Source organism: Eublepharis macularius, chromosome 6 (genome assembly GCF_028583425.1).
Source record: "Eublepharis macularius isolate TG4126 chromosome 6, MPM_Emac_v1.0, whole genome shotgun sequence".
Classification (NCBI taxonomy): Eukaryota; Metazoa; Chordata; class Lepidosauria; order Squamata; family Eublepharidae; genus Eublepharis; species Eublepharis macularius.
In genome coordinates, this window is record NC_072795.1 from 94,612,983 (window position 1) to 94,634,799 (window position 21,817).

The 21,817-nt window shown below is 39.3% G+C and overlaps 1 protein-coding gene across 1 annotated transcript in view; it reads right to left on the bottom strand.

Moving 5' to 3' along the window:
• Positions 1-14,010: 14,010 nt before the first annotated feature.
• The window catches only part of EBF3 (EBF transcription factor 3), a 196,628-nt gene continuing 188,821 nt past the window's right edge, over positions 14,011-21,817 (bottom strand). Inside the window, exon 16 of the mRNA XM_054982530.1 lies at positions 14,011-15,319. Coding sequence (XP_054838505.1) covers positions 15,288-15,319 — 32 coding nt within the window. The 3' untranslated portion in view covers positions 14,011-15,287. The remainder of the gene's footprint in view (positions 15,320-21,817) is intronic.

Here is a 21,817-nt window from a genome sequence, read left to right on the forward strand (position 1 = left end):
GTGTGGCTTGATGCTGGCACAGGGTCTCAGACACATTCCAGTGGCTGACCCAGATAGAAAAGGGATTTAAACGTGCTTCCATCAGGTCAGTTCTTATATGGATGCATGTTTTGTCAATGGGAACCATACCGCAAATTAATTGTTTGAGACAGGGAGATTGGTGAATCACAGAGCTGCAAGGGACCTCTAGAATTCCTCATCCCTGTGTGCTAGCCTAGCACATCGAAGGGCCACTCTTCTTATTTATAGAACAAAATTTGAGAGCAGTAGCACCCAACAAAATTTTCCAGGGTATAAGCTTTTGTGAGTTAAAGCTCACTTTATGAGATACCAGTAAGCTTTGGAAAATTTTGTTGGTTTCTAAAAGGTGCTACTGAATTCAAATTTTGTTCTGCTACTACAGACTAATATAGCTACTCATCTGATACTTTTCTTATTTATGTATTTATTTAGAAAAGTTCTATGTCACCTCTCTGGAGAACCCACTTGAGGCTGCTGAATATACATATTTTTTATTATTAATTTTTTATTTTTATTAAAATCCCTGCACTAAAAAAAAAGACAAGAGCATAAAAATGGCATAAAGCAGCTTTAAGAGAGTCTCATAAAACAATTGTAGTGAACTTTTGCTGTACTGACTCAAGTCCATTCCATCTCCTACAACCTGACCCAATCACATGGAGAAAAGGTATTTACTGTGCTTGAATTTACCTCTTGTATCTTCTCCCTGGAGCTTTTAAACAGAATGTGACCTGCGGACTGGGGCAGAGACCTCTGTCTTTTTCCTGTGTCCTACTCCAAGTATAACCACAGTGAAGACGTACTTTAACTATAAAACATCAGCAGTCTGCAGGGTGGCTCCCACAAATGCATCTGTGACGGACTCAGCTTCAAAAGCTGGGATTGCCGGACAGTAAAGAGGATGGTTGACAGGCCTTTTGGGGCTAGCCTGAAATGGCAGTTGGGGATGGAATATTGAGGGGTTGACAGTTGGAGTAAACTGTCGAGTGAAGAGAGTTGAAGTCTGGCTTCTGACCAGAGAGGGTCAGCCAGAGAATCCTCTGTGGGAGGAAGTAATGTTTGTGAAGCACTTTTAGTCCTTGGACTAAAGTGGGAAAAAACAGCACTAACTCCTGCTTAGACGTAAGAGATCTGGGAATTATAGTGGGCCAAGGAAGCGGATAGAGAGGAGTCTCCCCTTCGGCCACAGGATCAGGGTTATAGCTGGAGCATAACTAGGGCTTTTTTTCTGGGAAAAGAGGTGGTGGAACTCAGTGGGTTGCCCTTGGAGAAAATGGTCACATGGCTGTTGGCCTTGCCCCCTGATCTCCAGACAGAGAGGAGTTGAGATTGCCCTCCTCACCGCTGAATGGCACGGAAGGCAAACTAAACTCCCCTCTGTCTGGAGATCAGGGGGCGGGGCCACCAGCCATGTGACCATTTTCAAGAGGTTCCGGAACTCCGTTCCCCCATGTTCCTGCTGAAAAAAAGCCCTGAGCATAACTATAATGCCTGCCCAGTAATTTGAAAGGGTTTGACACAGTGGAGCACACTAAGGTCTGCTAAAGAGGAGAAGTCATGCTGTTTGTATATTAGAAGTGGAGCATCTAACTTATAGGAGAGCCAACCACAGAAAGTGTTTAATGTAACACCTGTAAAGTCTGATAACACCAAACGCTCTAGTACAAGCCAGCAACTTAAGAACAGCGCCAAGTGTTTTGTGCCTCACACCAGTGAAGTGTTCTGTTTAAAAACCTCTACATTATTTTCAGTTGTAAACACCTGCCTACCTGCCTTCTTATTTTACCTTCTTGTAAATAAACCTGTTACAGCATCTTAGTTCCCATTGTGGTTCAATTATTGATCCTTCTCCACAAAGACAAAGGCTTGTTCTGAAAGCAGGAGGAACGGTAGTGGTTGTGCTAGATGCTCCAAAGTAAGTTATGAGGAGAAGGCATCCAAGCAAGACTGCTTGAAATATTCCCTGCTTTCGATAATCCCTTTGAGAGTAAGTCACATGACTTAGCTGGTTACTGAAAAACTACGTTGACAAATATTTGCATAGGTTTTTGTGCTGTTTGGCACCCCTTTATTCCTTTGGGCTACTGTTTCTTCTTGGTGTAATTTTTTTCCTCCATGGTAAAGATACACAGACCAAATCCTGGTTTCATACCAATAGTAGTGGAGTGACCAGGCAATTCCACTCTGTATACTTAGTTATATTAAACATGTTTTCATATGTTGTGAGGATAGGTATGCCAGCCTGAGCTGCTTGGAAAAAGAGTAGGATAAAAATATGATGAATAAACATTCACTGACCTGGGTCTAGTTCCCATGACTCTGACACGCTCCTGTATGCTAGACAATTTCTGTCTCCTTCATCCTTGCTCTTCTGATGGCGTTGAGGACTGAGTCTAATTTCTTTCCTGGAACAGAAGTATTTAAGATGTATGATATACTGCGATGTTACTACTTATATTCCGGTAGTACCTCTCCCCAAATACTTGGAATGTGAGATGAATGTCCCAGATTGTAGCCTTTCCAAACCCTTCTCATACAAAGCTATACTGCTTTGATAATTCTGTGCCCTAAAGAAATGACCATCATGACCTGCCTATACTTAACTGGTGGTCAGCATTATCACCAAGTAAGGTTGTTTACAAATTGAAAAAGAGCATGTGTGTTTAATTTATTTTTGATATTTGCCGTTCACAGCTGTCTAAACGTGACAATGAGAATCTTGTTGCCTATAACAAACATCTCCCTCCAGAATGTATCTTGTACAATTTGCAAATTACAAACTACAAATCACAAATCAACAAATCAGGTACAAAATTTCTGTCTGTGTGAGTTTAGTCATTCTTAATTCATCCTGGTCTTTTGAATTCCTCATATTAGTTAATTTTAGATTTGATTTATTGCCCAGTAATTTACAATGTTTAATGTTTTTCTCTTGTTAATTAAGCCACAACTCTTTTTTGATCACTTTCTTATTAATCCTTTGGGGCTAAAATTATTTTTGTGTATCTCATTGATATTTTAGAAATTGCTTTGTTTCAGTAAAAATTGATAGCTCCTCATTAGTGTCTTCTATTGGTTGTGGTTTTCTTTTTTCACTTTATATTCTTTATGTTCCTTTTTGAATTGTCCATGTTTCATTTCATTCAGTTTTCATAACAAGCTAGAAAGCCTACTGAAAGAGATGAGATTTTTCCACACCCTGAAAGTATTTTCCTTATTTTGAAATTTATTCTTATATTCTTAACAAGCCAGAAGATCTACCACATGCAAGAAGATGTTCAGTGCCCTCAATTTAATTGCAAAACAATGCATGGTCTTTTAACATCTCTCCAGGTAGTAATCTGGGAGCTGTAACTTAAACCTGATCATAATGCATCCATATCCACAGTCAAGTGACACATGGAAACTTGGTTCAAGATTAGAGTGACAAGCAGCTCCCACAATAAGCTCCTTTTATTATATGATGTGATTCTCTAATTTTAAAAGTCCATGGATGAGGCTAAGACGTTTGTCCTTGCTTTTGGCCATTCTTTCTAAATTAGGAGTCTGATGTCTAGATTATATGGTACAGACCTTTTCCATGCACATGGCTTGGGAATAGAGGGTGTGGATCAGTGGCAGAGCCTCTGCTTGACATGCAGAAGGTCCTAGGTTCAGTCCTTGGCATCTCCGGTTAAGGATCTGCCTGTAGATGATGTGAAAGACCTCTGCCTCAGAAACTGAAGAACTGCTGCCAGTTTGAGTAGACAATACTGACGTTGATGGTCTGATGGTCTGATGCAGTATAAGGCAGCTTCATATGTTCACTGATAATTTCAGCATTGCTATAATTTAACATAATTTGTATCCTCTTCTTTTATAGAGGCCATTTTCAGACAAGCCAATCACAACAGCATCGTCTTTGACTACTGTATCTTTGAGTTCAATTGTATTAATGTTTGATAATTTACATAGTTGGTTCTTGCTCTCATTATTTTATAATTATTCTTTTCCATAGAACTGCGGCCACTGCTGTAATATCTGCAATTTTGAATTAAAAATTAAAATAATAAATCCATCAGATATCTTCTCAAAATTTTATTCCAGACTCTAATTTCATTTTCTTGCTCATTGATGTTCTTCTTTTCCTGACCGAAATAACAATTGCTATTATCACTCAACAGCATTAATCCACATTGAATTCTGTTGAAAGGAATGGAAACACTTGTGCATTGTTCTTGTTCAATTTTCCTCGACTGCATATTCCTGTTTCAACTTAAATTTAGAAAATCCCATACAATTCAAAAATGAAATTGACAGAGATGAATAGAATGATAAATACTACTATAGAGTCAAAGGGTAATCACCAACTAGGATCATAGATGACACATAAGTGGAGAATGCAGAGAGTATGTCTGTTTGTCTCTTATTTCTACTTTCTGTGTTTCTCTTTGTATTGCAGCCTAGCTACTGAATACTTATTTGTGCTGGGCAAGCATTCTTCAAAATGGTGGTTTTAATAAATTTAAATACTATACATTTTTGTAAAAATTACTTAAGGCTATTCTCAGGGAAACTTTTTGTTTCCTAATTTCATGTGAACCATGTTGTCTATGGACACAATTATGACATCTTGACAGTGGTTCTCATAGCCATGGTGGCTGAAGCACATGCTGCCTCAAAGCATATTTCTCAAAGTTGATCAGGCTCTATATGTTGGCCTCAGTGGGGCCATTTCACATGAGGGAAATGGTATAGAGAACAGGCTGAAACCCAAGCTCCACTCTGTTGCAGTTCTTCTCCAAAATGAGGCTCTTTCTAAAAGAAAAATGCTTAGGAGCTCTTGCATAGAACCCCCAGAATCACTTAGAGTTTGGTATTCAATTGCAGAAATCACTATGAAGCAGCATGAAGGGAATTTGATTCTCTTAAGAGAATAGGTCAAGATGTGTCTGTGGAGAGCATGGTTAAAATGAGACCAATTTCCAAAATAGACAGAAGTGTGGAAATCTTGTCATCTTCAATTCATACCAGTTGCGCAACTGTGTCTTCCAAGGTTCTCGGGAAACTTCCAAAGGAGACAAAACAAAATAACTGAGTTCTGAAACTAGATCAGGTAAGAAAGGTGTTCTACTACTTATGGGATTGAAGAACTTGCCACTGTGAATACTGTGAAGGTCTACTAGTATCATATTGCTATTAAATTAGGTGGAGAACAGAATGTTCTAGTGGCTCCTGCTCTATGGAACTCATTCCCTGTCTCCTTCTACATGGGGGTGATTTCCTGTTGTGGACTCATCCTTGCTCCTAAAGAGTGTTGTAGTGATATACCTACTGCCATTTTTTTAAAGAAAGTGGCAAAAGGCCAACCGGGTCTTGGGTGGTGGGCATGAGGCCATTGCAAGGGGAAATGGTGCTGGATGTAGGTGAAGAGATTGGACAAGCTGGATTTTCCTGTTTACATTTTGGAAAAAATATGGCTTGACTCTGATGTTTTAGGAAAGATTAGTGCAAACCAGGTTCCAGAAACTTTGGAGCAAACCCTGGAAAACCATGGAAGGTAATGGGAAGAAAATGGGTGGAGGACAATATCATGTGGATGCAAAAAACTCTGCTCCTATTTGAAAGTCAGTGGAGCAAATTTATCATGTGCAAGCAGCCCGAAAGAGATGAGGATGACTGCATCTTTGTTTAGGTTTTGCATGCTTTAAAGACTATTTTTTTAAAAATGAGCATTTAATCTTTAGTGATTGGCTTGAATATGCAATCCAGTAATTTTTTAACAGGAGGTATTTTAGGAGAGTATTTGTAAAGAGAACTCTTAATTTTAACTTGGCTGTACTGTGTTTGCCTTGGTCTGTCCTGTTAGGTTCTATTAAATTTTTAACGTTTTGTTTGTTTTTATGTTCATTTGGATGTATTATGTAAATTGGTTTCTAAGATTATGTAGATCAGTTTTTTTCAAAGTAAATTAATAATCCTCATGGAGCCACCCACAGAATGGACTTGTCATGTCTCTCAGATACCGTATTTCTTTTGTGACCTTCCTTTGTGACTGGAAGCATCTTGCTATCAACAATGTTTTCCATTGCATGCCCTACATGTTGCACGGCCAGAAATCAGTCTCTCTCAATCACATGCACAGCAAATGTGACTAAGATTTGGTTGTGAGTTGCAGGAAAAAACCCACTTCAGTTCCTTGTGGATACCAAATATCCCAAGCTAGTAGACAGGACAGTCAAAAAGCTGACTAGGATGATCTCATTTGGCCCATGGGTGCTTACCAGGACAGGCAGCACTTCAGACATGTGGGTCCTAAGTTGTAAAGAACTTTAAAGCTAAGAACCATCACCTTGAATTGAACCTGGAGGCAAACATGTTAGCCAGTGCAGCTATTTCAGCACTCAAGATACTTGTTCATATTGCTCAGCACCCATCAATAGGCAAACTGTTGCATTTTGCAGTAGCTGAGGCTTTTGGGCTGACTTTTGAGCTTGCCCCACAAAGTGCATTTCCCAGGGGTTATGGTGGCATGGATGTCCAAATCAGCAGAAGGGTGAATCTTGGAGAAGCTTTCAATAAAATGTCAATGATAAATCATTTCTAGTTTAACCTGTTTCTGAGGATCTAAAAGCACAACCAGACTTGGATCCTAAGCCTTACTTCTGCTGATACGATGTTTTGCTCGTTGCAGGGATAGTTCTCTGCTGCATTTCTCAGGTATTAGCATCTTCCGTTCATGCAAGACAAGCATTTTTCAATGACCCAAAAGTGCCAGAGGCCCGCACCACAATGGAGGATTGCCCCCTCAATGAATGAAACACAGCCCAAGTGGAAGCAAAGTTTAGGACTGAAGCTCGACTTTCCCTATGACTAGCTGGTGACAATCCAGTAACTTCAAAGGTCAGCAGGAAAGGTTTTCATCAAAGGCAGTATGAAAACAGTTTCATTGCTCAAGAACATGAATGCATTGTCAAATGTGTAATACTCTAGAATCTAATAAAAACAATACCTGAGCAAGTCTTTAAATCTTTTTTATTGCTTATAGAGTAGTCTGAATCTTTTAATGTGCTTAGAAGCTACTGGTTGCATACTTGGGTTGAAGACTTTGATATTCTGAGTTTGGGTCCTGTTCCCCCCACCTCAGAAACCAATGGCAGTACAAACATTGCCTAATGACATAGTGACCAAAAAAATCAATTTGTAATCTGATTTGAGGTTTTTGATTTCCTCTGATGAGTTTAAATTTCATTAAAAGCAACCTTATTCAAACATAAAAGAAATCCTTGAAGGGTAAAACAGGGAATTGTCTCAAAGCATCTCAACTCTTTTGTGCTATTTATTCATTGCATTAATTGTGAGGTACAACATGTGGTGTCGTTTGGCAGATGTACTGTTATCAAGCCTGTGATCAGTGAGAGGAGGGAGAGAAAGCACAAGGGCTCACATTCAAAAATCGTTCTTTGGCATATTGACACTTTAGTTATCAACAACCCTTATTATCTGCTTAGAGCTAGATCACAGCTTGCTAGTGACATAATAAGCCACAAATCACTGATGGTGCCTTCTTTCTGCATTCTCTTAATTGTATGTATTCTCTAGAAAAAATTATCATTGGGGCCTCTTGTCTTGATGAGAAATTGACATTTTCTGACTGATTATTTGGGAGCACTATGTGAGGTAGATAAGACTTATAGTTGTCTTATAGGAGGGCAGGCATTCTTTCCAGGGCCTCTTTATTGCTCTAGTTGACCCACTTGATGAGTATGGATTTCATGAGGTCTTTTTCAGCATTTGAACTATAAAAGGTTCAGAATGACACCACCCCTTATAGACAAAAGATAACCTTGCCCTTTGAATATATTGATTCTTTATTAACTAGGCTGTTTAATGCAATGAAATGAGGCATTAGATTGAAGTCCATTTCAAGTGCTTTGAATAATCTTTAAAAGCTTGAAAGACTTTAAAAGGCTTCTCTACAGTAATTGGCATATATTTTTAGTGTCTCCATTCCTTAGTTTTGATTAGAAATATAAAGATAAAAATTCTTAAAGTCCCTCTAAATTGACTTAACTCTTTTTCAAACCGCAGCTATTACTATGCTACACATACTTAAGGGGCACTCATCGCATATACCTGGGTGAACACATTAACTCCTTATTGTACAGGAGGTGATCTATCACCCAAGGATTCATATTTTATAGTTTTGAATGTATTTTTCTTTTATGCATTTTGAGTTTCAGCTATACACTTAGTTTCTCATGATTTCAACATTCAGAATAACTGCAAACAAAATAGTGCTGAAAGGTAAGGTATTACTCTGACTTTCATCCTTGTAATGTCTTTCTTCTGAATAAGTGGGATGCATCTGATGAAAATGCTCCTATTTAAGGATCATGCAATGTTTACAAGTACCTCATGAAACACAAATATATGCAAAATAAAAATGTGTAAAATTCAAGATACCATCCTGCTTGAATTATTTACTGTCATCCAAAGTGTCTGATGCTGAATTCTGAAGGTGCAGTGGAGCTTCTAAACCACACATTTCCCAAAGGATCTTCCCTCCCTTATGGATGACCTGCTCATGAATTTCAGTGGAATTCCAGAAGTGTTAAAAATGCAGTAAGCTGCTAGATCTCATTTCACACAACATGCAGATGATGGCAAGAAGAGCAAACACATAAATGTGGGAAGCTCTCAAGAATGCTTACTATCGTACTCTGCACTAGAACAACATCATCTGTCCTCTCCATGGTAATGTGGTGATGCTAAAACAAGGAAATGTTTTGTCACGAAGGGGGAGAAGATAAAACACATCAAGCACCAGTAAGATGAGGTTTAGGATTAATTTTATCTGTCTTGGTTATATATGACTTACATTGATTCATTTTAGTAATGTTCAAAGAACATATGTCCTTAATTCAGTGAAGAGTGAATTAAGTCTAGTCTTCTGAGTCTAAACCTGGAATGTGTTTGGACATTACAGTCAACACCAGCAAGCAGATGCGTGACTGTAATATTCAAAGAGACCATAATATGAGAAAATGAGATCATAATATGCATTCTTAGGTGTATAGGGCCCGATTTATCATCAAAAAATAAATATAGGGCCTGATTTATCATCAAAAAATAAATAAGAAAGGTTATTGGTTTATCATTTGTGAGTTCCCCAATGCTTTAGCTAAGGTGCAGTAATGTCATAGAATGTTCACATTCTAATTGCTGACAGAATTCTATCAACAGCAGATTTTTGTCTCCAGATGAAATGTTTTTAGCTTTGAGAAGCTTCACACAGTAGCTAAGAATGGGAGGAGTTCCTTGCAGTTGGAGGAACATATGGGAGGAAAAGTGTAGTGTTGGCAGAGATGAGGGGAGCTAGAAAGTAGCTGAGTTAGAAAGAGGGGCCAGAAACAAGTGGATTGAACTGAGGAAGACAGGCTAGGCCATGGTTGTAGAACAGGGATCTGACTTGGATGGAGTGAGGTAAATTGAAGAGAAGGAGATGCAGGAGAAGGCATGCAGCTGAAGAAAGTAGGTGGAGGGAGGAAACTGCACACAGTATTTGGGAAAGGGAGATATTGTCTTTAAATGAACTGTGGATGGACAGGATAGGGGATGGTAGACCAGTGCACCAAGGTCCAATGAAGATAAACACAATTTCGTATGAGCTTATGAAGATGCCTAAGCAGCCTATTGATTCATTTACCAATCCCTCATATTTTTATACCCTAACTGGCACTAACTGAGAGGTCTTTTCCATCCCTGCTAGCAGGGACCTTTTCACTGAAGATGCTGGGGACTGATTCTGAGACCTAATACATGCCAAGTATATGCTCTATCCCTAATTTAGAGCTGCATTCCATATGGTAAAGATGCAGAAATTCTATCCTTAGAAGTAAGGTCTATCCAGGATTTGAACTTGCGCTGAAAAGCAATTCTTTCACTTATGGTCATGAGCATTTAACTTTCTCCGTAATTTGTCTTTGTTTTGTATTTGTAGGGATCTGCTTGTTTTGGAGGGGTTAGAGGGTTGTTTGGTTTTTTTTGGAGGGGGTGTTAACTAGTGGTGGTGGTAGTTTGTTTTCAAAACTCTTTGAAGGATTTGATATTTTAATGTAATTGATTGTTCATCACCTTAAGCTCCAAATGTGTTTTATAATCTTTTTAAATAAAAAAGAATTGCTGGGATATTGCAGTGATTTATTGTAGAGCCAAACTTTGTGATTTTGATAATATCTATCCTACTTTGAGTCCAAGAAGATAAGGCAGAATAGAAATGTTTTAAATAAATAAATAAAATATATAATTAATGAAAATGTACAAATGCGTATATAAGAAAAAGAATGTTACTCTTTCTTCTCAAATCCATACTTATTAGAACCTGATGAAGCAACCAGTGAAGAAAAAAGGAATGTTTTTGTTGACTTTCAGGGGTTGGATTGTTTTCTTAAGACCAATGTTATTACATACTTGTTTCTCTGCCTCACTCATCAATAACTAAAATCTCTGTAGCTGTTAGTGTACAGAATTATTGAAGATGTGCACAGAATTATTGACTTTTTCATGTAGAAATACTTAAGTATACAAGTTTCAAAGTATTGAGTATAATACTTATGGGATGTCTGTTCATAGAGAAGGGAAGTCGTATATCCCTGTTCTGTCAGAGATATAAACTATGCTCAAAAGTTTTTAAAAGAGTAAGAAAAGGAAATACAGTTTTACTCTCACATAGGTAAAACACTATCCGCCCCCCCCCCACCGCTCCCTGCAATCTATTTTTTTCTTTAAATGCCAATAACAAAATGGAAGCGTTAAGGTGGTGTTCTGTGGCTGTGTTTAAAGCACAGAAAGGGATTGGGGGTAATAACTGTAGCACCAAAACAAGAAATACATTATAAGAGGTATCTAGCATCACTGTGAGTTTATAAGTATTGCTGCTGGTTTTGCACAACAGTTGCATATTACCCCCCCCCTCCCCGCCAATCCCGGCAGCACTAATCATGCTACTAAGTTGGCTCTTAAGGGGATCCAGTGCAATTCACCTTAGCTTACTAAGCAAGTCAGCTTGCCATTCTCCTGTCAAGCATCAAGATCCCATAGTAAAATCAGATACCAGAAAATTACTATTTGACATGTATACTTTTATCCTACCATATAAAATAAAAACTGTATTGGCACCGACTCACTTTTTATCCCCATGTAGGCGCACTAGCACACCCTTCTGCGGGGATAAAAAGTGAGTGTTGGCAACATGGTTTGCATTGGTGGTCTCGAGGAGGCCGTGGGAACAGTGGGAAGGCCCAGCCATGGTGGTGCAACTGCTGCAGGGCCTTGGGAGGGCCGTGCCACCATGCTGGGCCTCCTTGCCACCTGCATAGGGTTGTCAGTCCTCTGCTGAGGGCAGGGGATCCCTTGCTCCCACCCTCTACCCCCACTTACCTGTCTGGCAGCAGGAAAGATGGAGATACGTTCCTCCAGGGGTGCGCTCCCTGGTGGTATGGCACGCTCCCACGTGCTACAGTAGGCCAATTTCTGCTCGAAAGGGGTTTGTTTCAGCCCACTGCGGCGCAAAGGAGTGCTCCAGGGCTTGTTGTTCCACTCCAGCAAAGTCCCGGCCTCCGCAGCGGCCTGATTTAGCCCTAATCTGGCCCATTTGGGGCCAAATCAAGCTGCTCAGCGCTCAGTGTCATGCTGCACTGGCAGAGCTCCTGCTCTCTGTAGAAGCTCAATTTGGGCTGATTTGTCCCATTTTGGGCCGAAATGGGCTGCTGCAGAGCACAGGAGCACTCCAGGACCCATCGGGGCAGTTCAGCAGCGCTCCTGCGCTCTGCAGTGGCCCAATTTGGCCCACTGCGGAGCACAGGAACACTCCTTGGGGTATCATGTGGCCTGCATGATGTCATGTCCCAGAAGTGACGTCATCGCATATCCCAGGAGCGCATGTGCTTTATGTGTGTGTGGAAGGATGACCCAGAGGTGAGTGCCAGGTCTTCTGCCCAGAGAGTAAGAGGACCTGGCAAACCTACGCCTGTGCCAGGCCTCTAAAGGGTTGCAGAGGTGGCAGGGAGGCCTGGCATGGTGGTAGTGCCCTCCCAAGGCCCTGTAGCAGATGCAGAGAGGCCTGGCATGGGGGCACGGCCCTCCCAATGCCCCACGACAGGGGTCTGCCAGATCAGTTTTCTAGAGCACATCATTTTTTCCCACACAACGGGCTCTGTTGCTAGTCACGTATAACCACTTCATACATTGACGTTCATCACTAGGTGAGTGTAATGTCAAGTGATGATATATGTTTGGAACACTAGAGAGTTTTCATGTAGTCTGATATTAACTTGAACATAACAGCTTTCAATATTGTTGCATTCATTCATGCTCAAGCTATGAAATATCTGGTGTATGTATGTATACGTATATCTAAATCTGAGGGTAAATTTTAAGATTTTAAAATGAAATTAAGAATCCCAACTGTTGTTGGTTGTGCTTTCTGTTATTTTAATAATCAAACCTGAAAAATTACCAGAAGTGAAATTCACAGACAAGAAATACTTTAATTAAATATTGTGTAAAATGAACATTTTTATACAGTTAAATATCTGAAAAAATGTACAGATAAAACAATCTTATTGTAGGGTCTTTAACAGTAAAATCTACCATTTAGTGAAATTTTCATTTGGAGACAATGAAGCGATGAGTGCATTGACTAATTCATCTAAAACACAAACAGATTGCATTTATGAAGAAACTTGCACACTTTCTTAACATGTATGCATGATCTTTCTTTTAAGATCAAAACCTTACTTATACAAAATAAAACTGAGGCAATTCAGTTTCAAAGTGACTTCTTAGGCTTTTCCACTTAGCTAAGCCTTGTTGGCTATCACAAAATAAATGTGAAATACATTTATTATTTGTGATATATTGTATCAATTTTAAAACCTTTTATAAACATCTGAAAATGTGCATTTTGTTGTTTAAAAAGAAAAAAAACGGTCCCTCCTTTTTGCTTTGAACTTTAGTTCTGCTGCAGTTTGCAAAAAATGTTTTGCAGTGCTGCATTTACAAAGCATTTAGTGCAAAGAAATAGAGGGGGGAATCAGTTGTTTCTCAGTCTAAAAATTGGCACTAACAGGCACAATATATTAAAGAGGTCATTCCAGTTTTTAAATTACAGTCATTGCTGTAGGCCTTGCTACAAAACAAGAGTTCTGTAAATAAAAACAAATAAAAATCATATATGATCCCAATTGTATATGAAGCCTTTCTGTTAAACAGTGCTAAGAGTGCAGCAGAAAGCAGACACACAAAGGAGTGACATAGCTGTACACCAGGGATACAAACAACCAAGCACTGCAACAGTGCGACTGCTGGCCATTTCTATGGGGTTGATACTAACCTCATCGAATTGAACAAGACATGCACAGCAATAGTGAATGGGTAGATTGCACCCTCAGGTTTGTGCTTTTGTACACCATAATTCATCCATATGAAGTAGTGATTAACATTTGTGGTGTAAGCCTGTGTGATAAAACAGCACAAAAATTCTTCAAAGAAGTCTACTTTTAAGGCATCCGAGAAGTTAATGTGGCGAACATTTTAATTAAAACATCAGAAGTGAATTTTATTTTATTTAAACTTTAGGCTTCTGAATTTTTTTCAGTAAACACAGTTCAGCTATGTGGCAAAGTCATGGGTGGCAGATAAAACGACTTCTTTACAATCTTTTTATAAAAGAAACGAGAATAAAACTGATGAAGAAAATTTAAAAACAAAAACCTGGACGCAAAATAGGAGAACTTTTTTTTTCTTGTGGCTGCATCACATGCACGTATCCTACTAGTATTTATTACAGCCATGTGGCACGATTTTGTTTTAACTATACAACAAACAACTTTATTTCAAAATTATTTGTTCTGATAATTTAAAAATAATATAAAAATAAACAATGCTTTTCCTCAAAATAACAAAAGGATGGAAAGACCAAACAAATAAAACTTTTTGAAATACAAATGAAATGAATGAACACAAATTTATTTTAACAGAAAAATATGAAGGCAACTGTTCTTGGCTTAATGCTTTTCACAGCATCACAATACCAGTCAATGACAAAAACATACATACAAGAAAAAAACTGATGGAAAGCAATATACAAAATTTCAAAGATAAATACAATATTTATAATTGATATGTTACAAAACAAATTCCCTTGGTGATTGCAAGTGTTTATGTGAAAGAAAGTGTTGCAATGTATGACTATTTTATTCCTTATCTTTATAAGGAATAAAATTTGCTCTTCTAAATATTTAAGTGGATCTGAAAAAAATTCAAGACAAGTGTATAAATATTTAGCTACAACTTTGGCAAAATCACAAAAGTCTACAATTTTATAACCACATACAAAACACATTAGGGAAGAAGGATCTAGAAGTCAAAAGGACAATTTTCTGGTACAAGAAACATAGACTTCACAGTAGCCTAAGAATGCAATAGTATACAGTGCTAGCAAAAGTTGAAAAAATGTTGCAGATCACACTTGCTTAACAGGAAGCTCTAGCAGTGGAAGTATATTTTTACCAACAGACAGTAGCATTTTTTCCTCTGTCAGTGTGCTTGTTGAAGGCAAGAGAATTCAATATCAAAGTTACAATTTCTAACTACAATAAGTTACAAAGTTCCATTTCATTAAGATGAAGTTAAGCAATGATAAACCCTCCCACCCATCCCCCAGCTCCCAAAATTATCCCAGATCATATATTCATCCTTTTTTTTTCCAGTTTTGATGGCTCATACCTCCTTGGCCCCCTTTTTTCACCACAAAAAAATATTTCACATTATAGAGATACACAACCATTGTGAATCTAGTTATGAGTACAGAAAAAAATGTTTTGGAGGCGTTTTCATCAGTGTTTCATGATAATCAAAATGGTGCATCCACAAAGTTTTTCCCGACACATAGCAAGTACTAGACATAGCCAAGACGTAATCAGAAACTTTATACAAAATAGGCGTCGCTTTTTCCTTTTTCTTCAGGACCAAGAAATGTGAAAATATGAGAGAAGTTCAGTCAATAAAATGGAATTGTTCATGAAGAAATTGATTGTTTGCATGTTGATTCTTAATAGTTTAAATAAAATCTTTAAACAAAGTTTTTTTTGTAGCATTTCAACGTGTTGCTGATTGTATTTTGAAGATACTGGTTCCATCAGCACGTCGTATATACTAAACTTGTCCCCTAAAAAGCTCATCTTCTGAAGCTTGGTGCTATGGTACGTAAACAAAAATGAATTTTACATTGGCGGGACTACAAGCCCAGACATAGCTGAAAGAGAAAGAAAAAGAGCTATTGAAACAGATATCTATGTATATCCATGTATTACAAGTTACAAGGAGAAAAAAACAACTGCCATGTATGAATATTTCCCAGTAGCACCAACTTCTACAAAAAAAACCCCATTTTTAAAATATCCACCAAATCTATTTTTAAAAATACATGATTTGTGATCCAGAGAGATCTGATGTAACCTAAGGAAAATATACAGCTCCACACACAGATATGCACGTTCTTGCACATGTGAGGATTAGCTATGTGAAACAGGAATTCCACATATGCAAGTGATTCTCTGGATGAAGCTTGATTTGCTTCTGGACGTAAGGATACTGTACCAAGAAATGAACTGTGATACAAGCAGAAACTTCCTATGCATGTAGAAGAGGATCTCCGGATTACTGATGGAACATGATTGGATGTGCATAAAGTTCATTGAATCATGATGGACTGTTGATGGATCCTTTTCCCATCTAACATCTAACATACTTTGTATGCAGTAGCACTCAGATTCTTTTTGTCCTCTGTTTCTTCTTTAATAGGGTGTCCAATTGGGTGGGGTGAGGGAGAGACCACTGAAAAGCAATTTATATATTTATATATAAAAGCAATTTATAAGACTTTTCTAACAGGCATTCTGTAAAGACCTCAAAAAGGATTCTGACCTTTTTTTGTGCAAAGCATCCTGCCTCCCACATGTGTGATATTTCTCTTAGCGTTTTGTTAATGGCAAACAGTGGCCCAGACTCCCTAGAGACTGCCTGTGTTGACAGCTGAGAAACAACATGGTCACTTTGGGTAATGTCAGACAAGGCCAGCTCACTCACCAATCAAGGACCAGACACTTCTCAGGTTCCCTAAATGAAAATCCGACTAACGTTAGCTTTTTCTCTCTCTGCAAGCACACAATCTTAAATGGAAAGTCTCAATCTTGACATTTTATTAATTGTATTTTTATTCTAATAGTATGCTGGCTTCAATGTCAATGACTTTCTAAAATCAAAGTATAGTACATCTGCTTTTTGGAATCTGTCAGGCAAAGCCGTATAAAAAGGTGTAAGATTACATTTTTCTCTTATTAGTTCTTTTTAAAAAGTGGGGTTCATGGCCTTAAGAGCCATGGGACCAGTTTGCCTCAGCCCACCTTAACCCAGATGTGACATGAGTCAACATTGGTGGCATAATTATTACAGTCTGAGGGAGGACAGTTGCCCTGAAGTTCTGGTCATTCATTTAGGGGGAAATGACTTGTGCAGACAAAAGGTGTCACACTTGTAATCAGGGATTTAATCCCTGGGCTGTTGCTGGTTTGAATGGAATTCCTGCAGAGAAAGGTCTGGAGAGGAGCAGCCAAACCTGCAGGCATTGAGAAGGCCTGGCAGAATGCCGGTTGGGCAATCAGCAAGGATGTCTCGGCTGGGGGGGGGGGGTAAGACCTTTCCAAAGAAGGGTGCAACCTCTATCTGGCTGATCTTTGTGAGGGCTGGTGGGACAATGGGTGTTAAGCTAGGCTAGCCCCCCTGTGTGGCCGGAATAGGGTGGGCTGCTCAGGGTAGGTAAGATTAACTGGCAAACACCAGGAGGCATCACGGTGATGGGGAACATGTCCAGAACAGGCCATCACAGGTCATGAGGCTGGGTGGTGCTGAGAAGGAGCGCCTTTGGTGCTCAGTATCATCTCTCAAACATGGTAGGTGCCTTGTGGCCCATCAGAGGAGTCAGATGACACTGGGCATCTCTTGGCACAGGTTAGCTGTGCAGGCTGGGACAAACAAGGCTGGTGAAAAGTTTGAAGCCTGGGTGGACTTGCTCAGTGGGCACCCAAGGAGGTTGCCTAGCACAGATCACCCTTAAAATAGTCAGCTAATGTTCAAATAAGCAATGATGTATATCAGCCATTTAAATAAATATATGAATTTAAATAAACAACTAGTTGACTTCACGTAATTGTATCTGTGTATTCATTTTGGCGTGTCACATTTGGGGTGCTGGGGCAAGTTGGGTTCATGGGGCAAACGTATTGAGCCTAGTCTTATATTCTTCTATGAGTGCTGCACAAAGCAAAGGCTCTAGGGGAGGGGCCACAGCTCAGTGGTAGAGCATCGACTTTGCATCCTGACGGTCCCAGGTTCAATCTCCAAGGCTGCCAATTAAAAGGATCAGGCAGTATGTAAGTGATGTCAAAGATCTCTGCCAGAGACACTGGACAGCTGCTGCCAGTCAGTATCAACCTTGATAAACCAGTGGTCTGATTAAGTATAAGGCAGCTTTATGTGTTCATGCAATCAGACTCTTGGGGCCCCAATGGGGCTGCAAGGGGATCCCCGTCTCCTTGCTTTGGCTCTTGGAATTGTTCCTACACTTGGAGAAATCACACTGGATGAGATGGCCTTGCAGAAGCACTGTGCAAAATACTGGAGAGCATCACACTCAGCCCCTGGCATGCCACCCTTAGATCTGCAGAAAGGCCTGCGAGTGCATTTTCCTTTGTGTTTTTAAAGTAAGAAGGATGGTGTCATGCACCTCTGCCCCCACTTTCCTTATATAGGACACTGATAGTTGTGACAGAAATGCTACCAAAGGAGAAGGGACTGGACGTGTTAACCAGGGAGATACTAAATTCTAGATAACTCCTTAGCAGGAATATAATTTGGACTGCTGTAACCTTTTGATGTTTAAATTTTGTCATGATGATGTTTCTCATTAATTTAAGTACAAGAAACATTAATACATTTTGGATGTAGTGATGCAAACTTCAATTTCCCAGTTCATTAATTCCAAAAAATATCAATTTATCTCAGATTTGATGTTGCGGTTTTTCTGAAAGCTTGTTATACATACACATTTCTTATGTAACACAATATTTTTGAGTGACTATTCATGTGCCTAAAGAAGGAACACAGAAGACGTGGACTGTGTACAGTTTTGTTCCATGTATTTTGAAAGCACTTCAGCCATCACTTGAAATATTTCTTAAGCTATTGAAAAAAAATCTTTTTCTCAAAAGATTGTATTATTTTGAAACACAGACGAGGGCCAAAGGAAGAGAAAGTGGCATTCTAGAGCATATGTATTCTCCCCCAACTGTGCTTGTGATAGATTTACATTTACTTAATCAAATAGTTGGCAGCTGCATAGTGTGGGAGAGACTGGAAAGAAAGGCAAGTAAGCCAGTCTGTCTCTCATCAGAGTGCCCCAAACTCTTACTGCCTGTGCCACTTGTAGCACCCATGTGGCTGCTCATGCTGGATTGTAGCATGACATAAATCTAATACATCAAAACGATATGCCATAAATTCACTATTGTCTATGCTATAAATTCACTATGTCACATGTTTGCGTCCCACTGGCCTGAGATCAGAGGCTTGTGCCCTGATCCAGAGAATCCCTATTAGTAATAATACTCATGGATTTTCCTTCTCGTATAACAGATGGGAAAGCAGATGTCTGCCCTAAGGGGGATGGCTCCATGAATGCTACTGTAGTATTAATGGGCCCTGGCTGAGAGAGGAGAATACCATGTACAAGCCATCCCTAGCACAACTGGTCTAGGGTAGATAACATGTAGCACCTTGATTCTCTTACAGTTTATTGTTTGACTGGATGTTTGTTTATTGGGATGTGTGTGGAATATGCCACATGAAAGTATGGGTAAAGTAATACTCCCCAAAAATACTGACAAAAATTTGCCTGCAAAAATAACTTTCTTGTATAGATGGTTTCTATCAGGAATACTGCACAGTCCTAGATGTAATTGATGGGGTTAGGCAAATCATGAGCGTAGAATTTTGGAACATGCCTTTGTTTACATGGAAAGATTAGTCACAGGTTTACAGATGGAGCATAACAGCCAGACGCTCTTGCATTCCGACCCCTATGTGCCACTGCTTGGATAATGGCCAGATCCTGCCAGCTGTGAATTCCTTCAATATGGCACAGTTCCAATATAGTTAGCTCTTGCACAATGCTGCCATCAGGGCTAGGAGAAGCCGCGCCAAATGGTGGGGTACAGTGATGTGCAGCTCAGAGTTTTCGGCCAGTAAGTGTTCCCTTGTGACAATGCAGCTCATTGGCAAGGGATGGAGCAGGGTCTTGGCTATCTGCTGTAGCAGCAAGCTCTCTACCATTAATTGACAACAATAAATACTAATAACGCTATTACCATTTGGTAGCAACTATTCTGCTAATTTAGTGCCAGCAGCAGTAAATGCAACTTTCAGCCAATTTTCACCTTCTTATATTGCAGGTAAAGAGTTTTGCACAGGGGAAATATGGTTTCAATTGTCTGTGCTGTTGTCCATTATTAAAACAGTCTATAAAATGCAATTTAGATATCATGGTTCAGTTTATGTTGGGTAGTCCTGTATATCTGAAGCCCCTTCCTCAACACAATAAATCATGATTCTGAAATTCAATCTTCTCCTGAAAAAAATATGAATGTTAAGGCCTCCACCAAAAATACAATCTTGCAAACAGGGCATAAACTCAAAGACACTATTACCAATGCCATCAAACATGTGAGCTTATTGTTTTTTAACTAGTGGCTGCCAAGCATGGGGTAGTAGGGACAGTGGTGGATTTCGACTGGGAAGACCTGGTTCAAAAACTTGCTTGAGCAAGAAGCTCATTGGATTGCTTGTGCATAATCTAGCCAAGGGGCTCTCAGTCTTTCATGTCATACATTCCGCCCCCCCCCCCCCCAGTCACTAATCAAAGAACCTGGGTCCTGCCATGACAGAAACTAAGAGCCCACTTTTTTTCAAGAGCGCTTATATTTTTACAAGTGTTCTATAACTGTATCTATTAATTCTAGTAAGTTTTAAAGACAAAAAATTGCAGTAGTATTGTTGGGAGTAAATTTTATTGCCATAGCTTTACAACAGAAACAAAAATAATAATTCCATTAGTTGTTTAAAATTGTAATAATACTGTTGAGAATGATTTTAATGCTATGGTAACTGTAAAACAGGCATTTAATACATAAAAAATTGCAGTAGTGTTATTGGGATGGGGGGAGAGTGAATCCTTAGTAATAGTTATAAAAATCTTGTTTCAGTGGTTGAGAACCACTGATATAGCCTATGTCACTTGGATAAGATTGATGTGAGAATATAATGAGAGACCTGATATAAGCCAATCTGAGCTCCATGAGGGAAGAGGAGATATAAATAATATAACAAACCAACAGGACTGGAGGTAGCAAGAGCAAAATGACAAAGGCATCTGCTCTTGTTCAAATATGCTTCCAGATGATCTTCTGTACATTCTTACACACAAACATAGACCCTCCCCCCCATCCCATTCATATACATGTGCATACAGTTCCCTCATTTCTACATTTGCAAGGCCTTTTTGGCACTTACCCAAGATTTTCTGGAAACTGGGGCAATGCTAGTGTGAGGAGGAGACACACCACGTGATCTCCTCCCAGGTGGCTTAAGACCTTTGATGTTACTTTTTGATGTTGGCTCCTGTGCCTTGAAGGTAACATGAGAAAGGGCCATCTTTCAAGCCTCTGTTGGAAATTTCCTTGGATAAGGGACACCAAGGGCTGTCTACTCTATGCACCAACAGTTTGCCATATAGATGGCCACTTTGGTGTAGTGGTTAAGAGTGGCAGGACCCTAAACTGGAGAACCAGGTTTGATTTCCCACTCCTCCGCTTGAAGCCAGCTGGGTGACCTTGGGTCAGCCACAGCTTCTTGGAGCTCTCTTTGGCCCACCCACCTCACAATGGTGATTGTTGTGAGGATAACACAGTTTTTAAACTGCTCTGAAGGGCGGAATATAAGTCAAATGTTGTTGTTATTATTATTATTCCTTGCATCCTATGTGTGACTACAGCATTGAAGGAGGAGAAGCTCTTTTCCATCAAAGGCACAGTGATTACCTGGGAACTATATATCATTCATGAACCACAAGCTATCCATACTTGGTTGAAACTTTGGCCTTAATACATATAATATGAATAATCCCTTAGACTTCATACAGCTACTCTCAAATATAAAAGCATTTGAGAACTTATGCCTTACTATTGATATTCACTTGGCAGAGAAACCTCTAGGTATGGAAGGAATTTTGTTTCAGACTTGATGGCAGAGCTAATATCACAACACTGGGAGAAATGTTTATATTTGCTTGTTTACATTATTTAAGGAATACACTGACAAAAATGTAAAGGTAACAGTTATACCCTTCTCAGCCCATTAACTTCAATGGACGTTGGAGAGTGCTTAGGATGCTGCTGTCCAGTGTACACTATGGGGAGTAAGTCCTATAGTGGGAGTTACTTTTGAGTATGCACTGAGGTGCTATGTAATTTCATTTTATCTCATAAGAAAAGGCTAGCTAACAGAGAGGCTCCTGACTGACAGTGTGTGTGTGTGTTTTAAACACAATTTTATTATTAAAACAACCCCATGATTTAGGTACTCAACTCATATGCAACTCATATGCCCATCAGGGAACAGCACCACCTCGTGATGAACACCT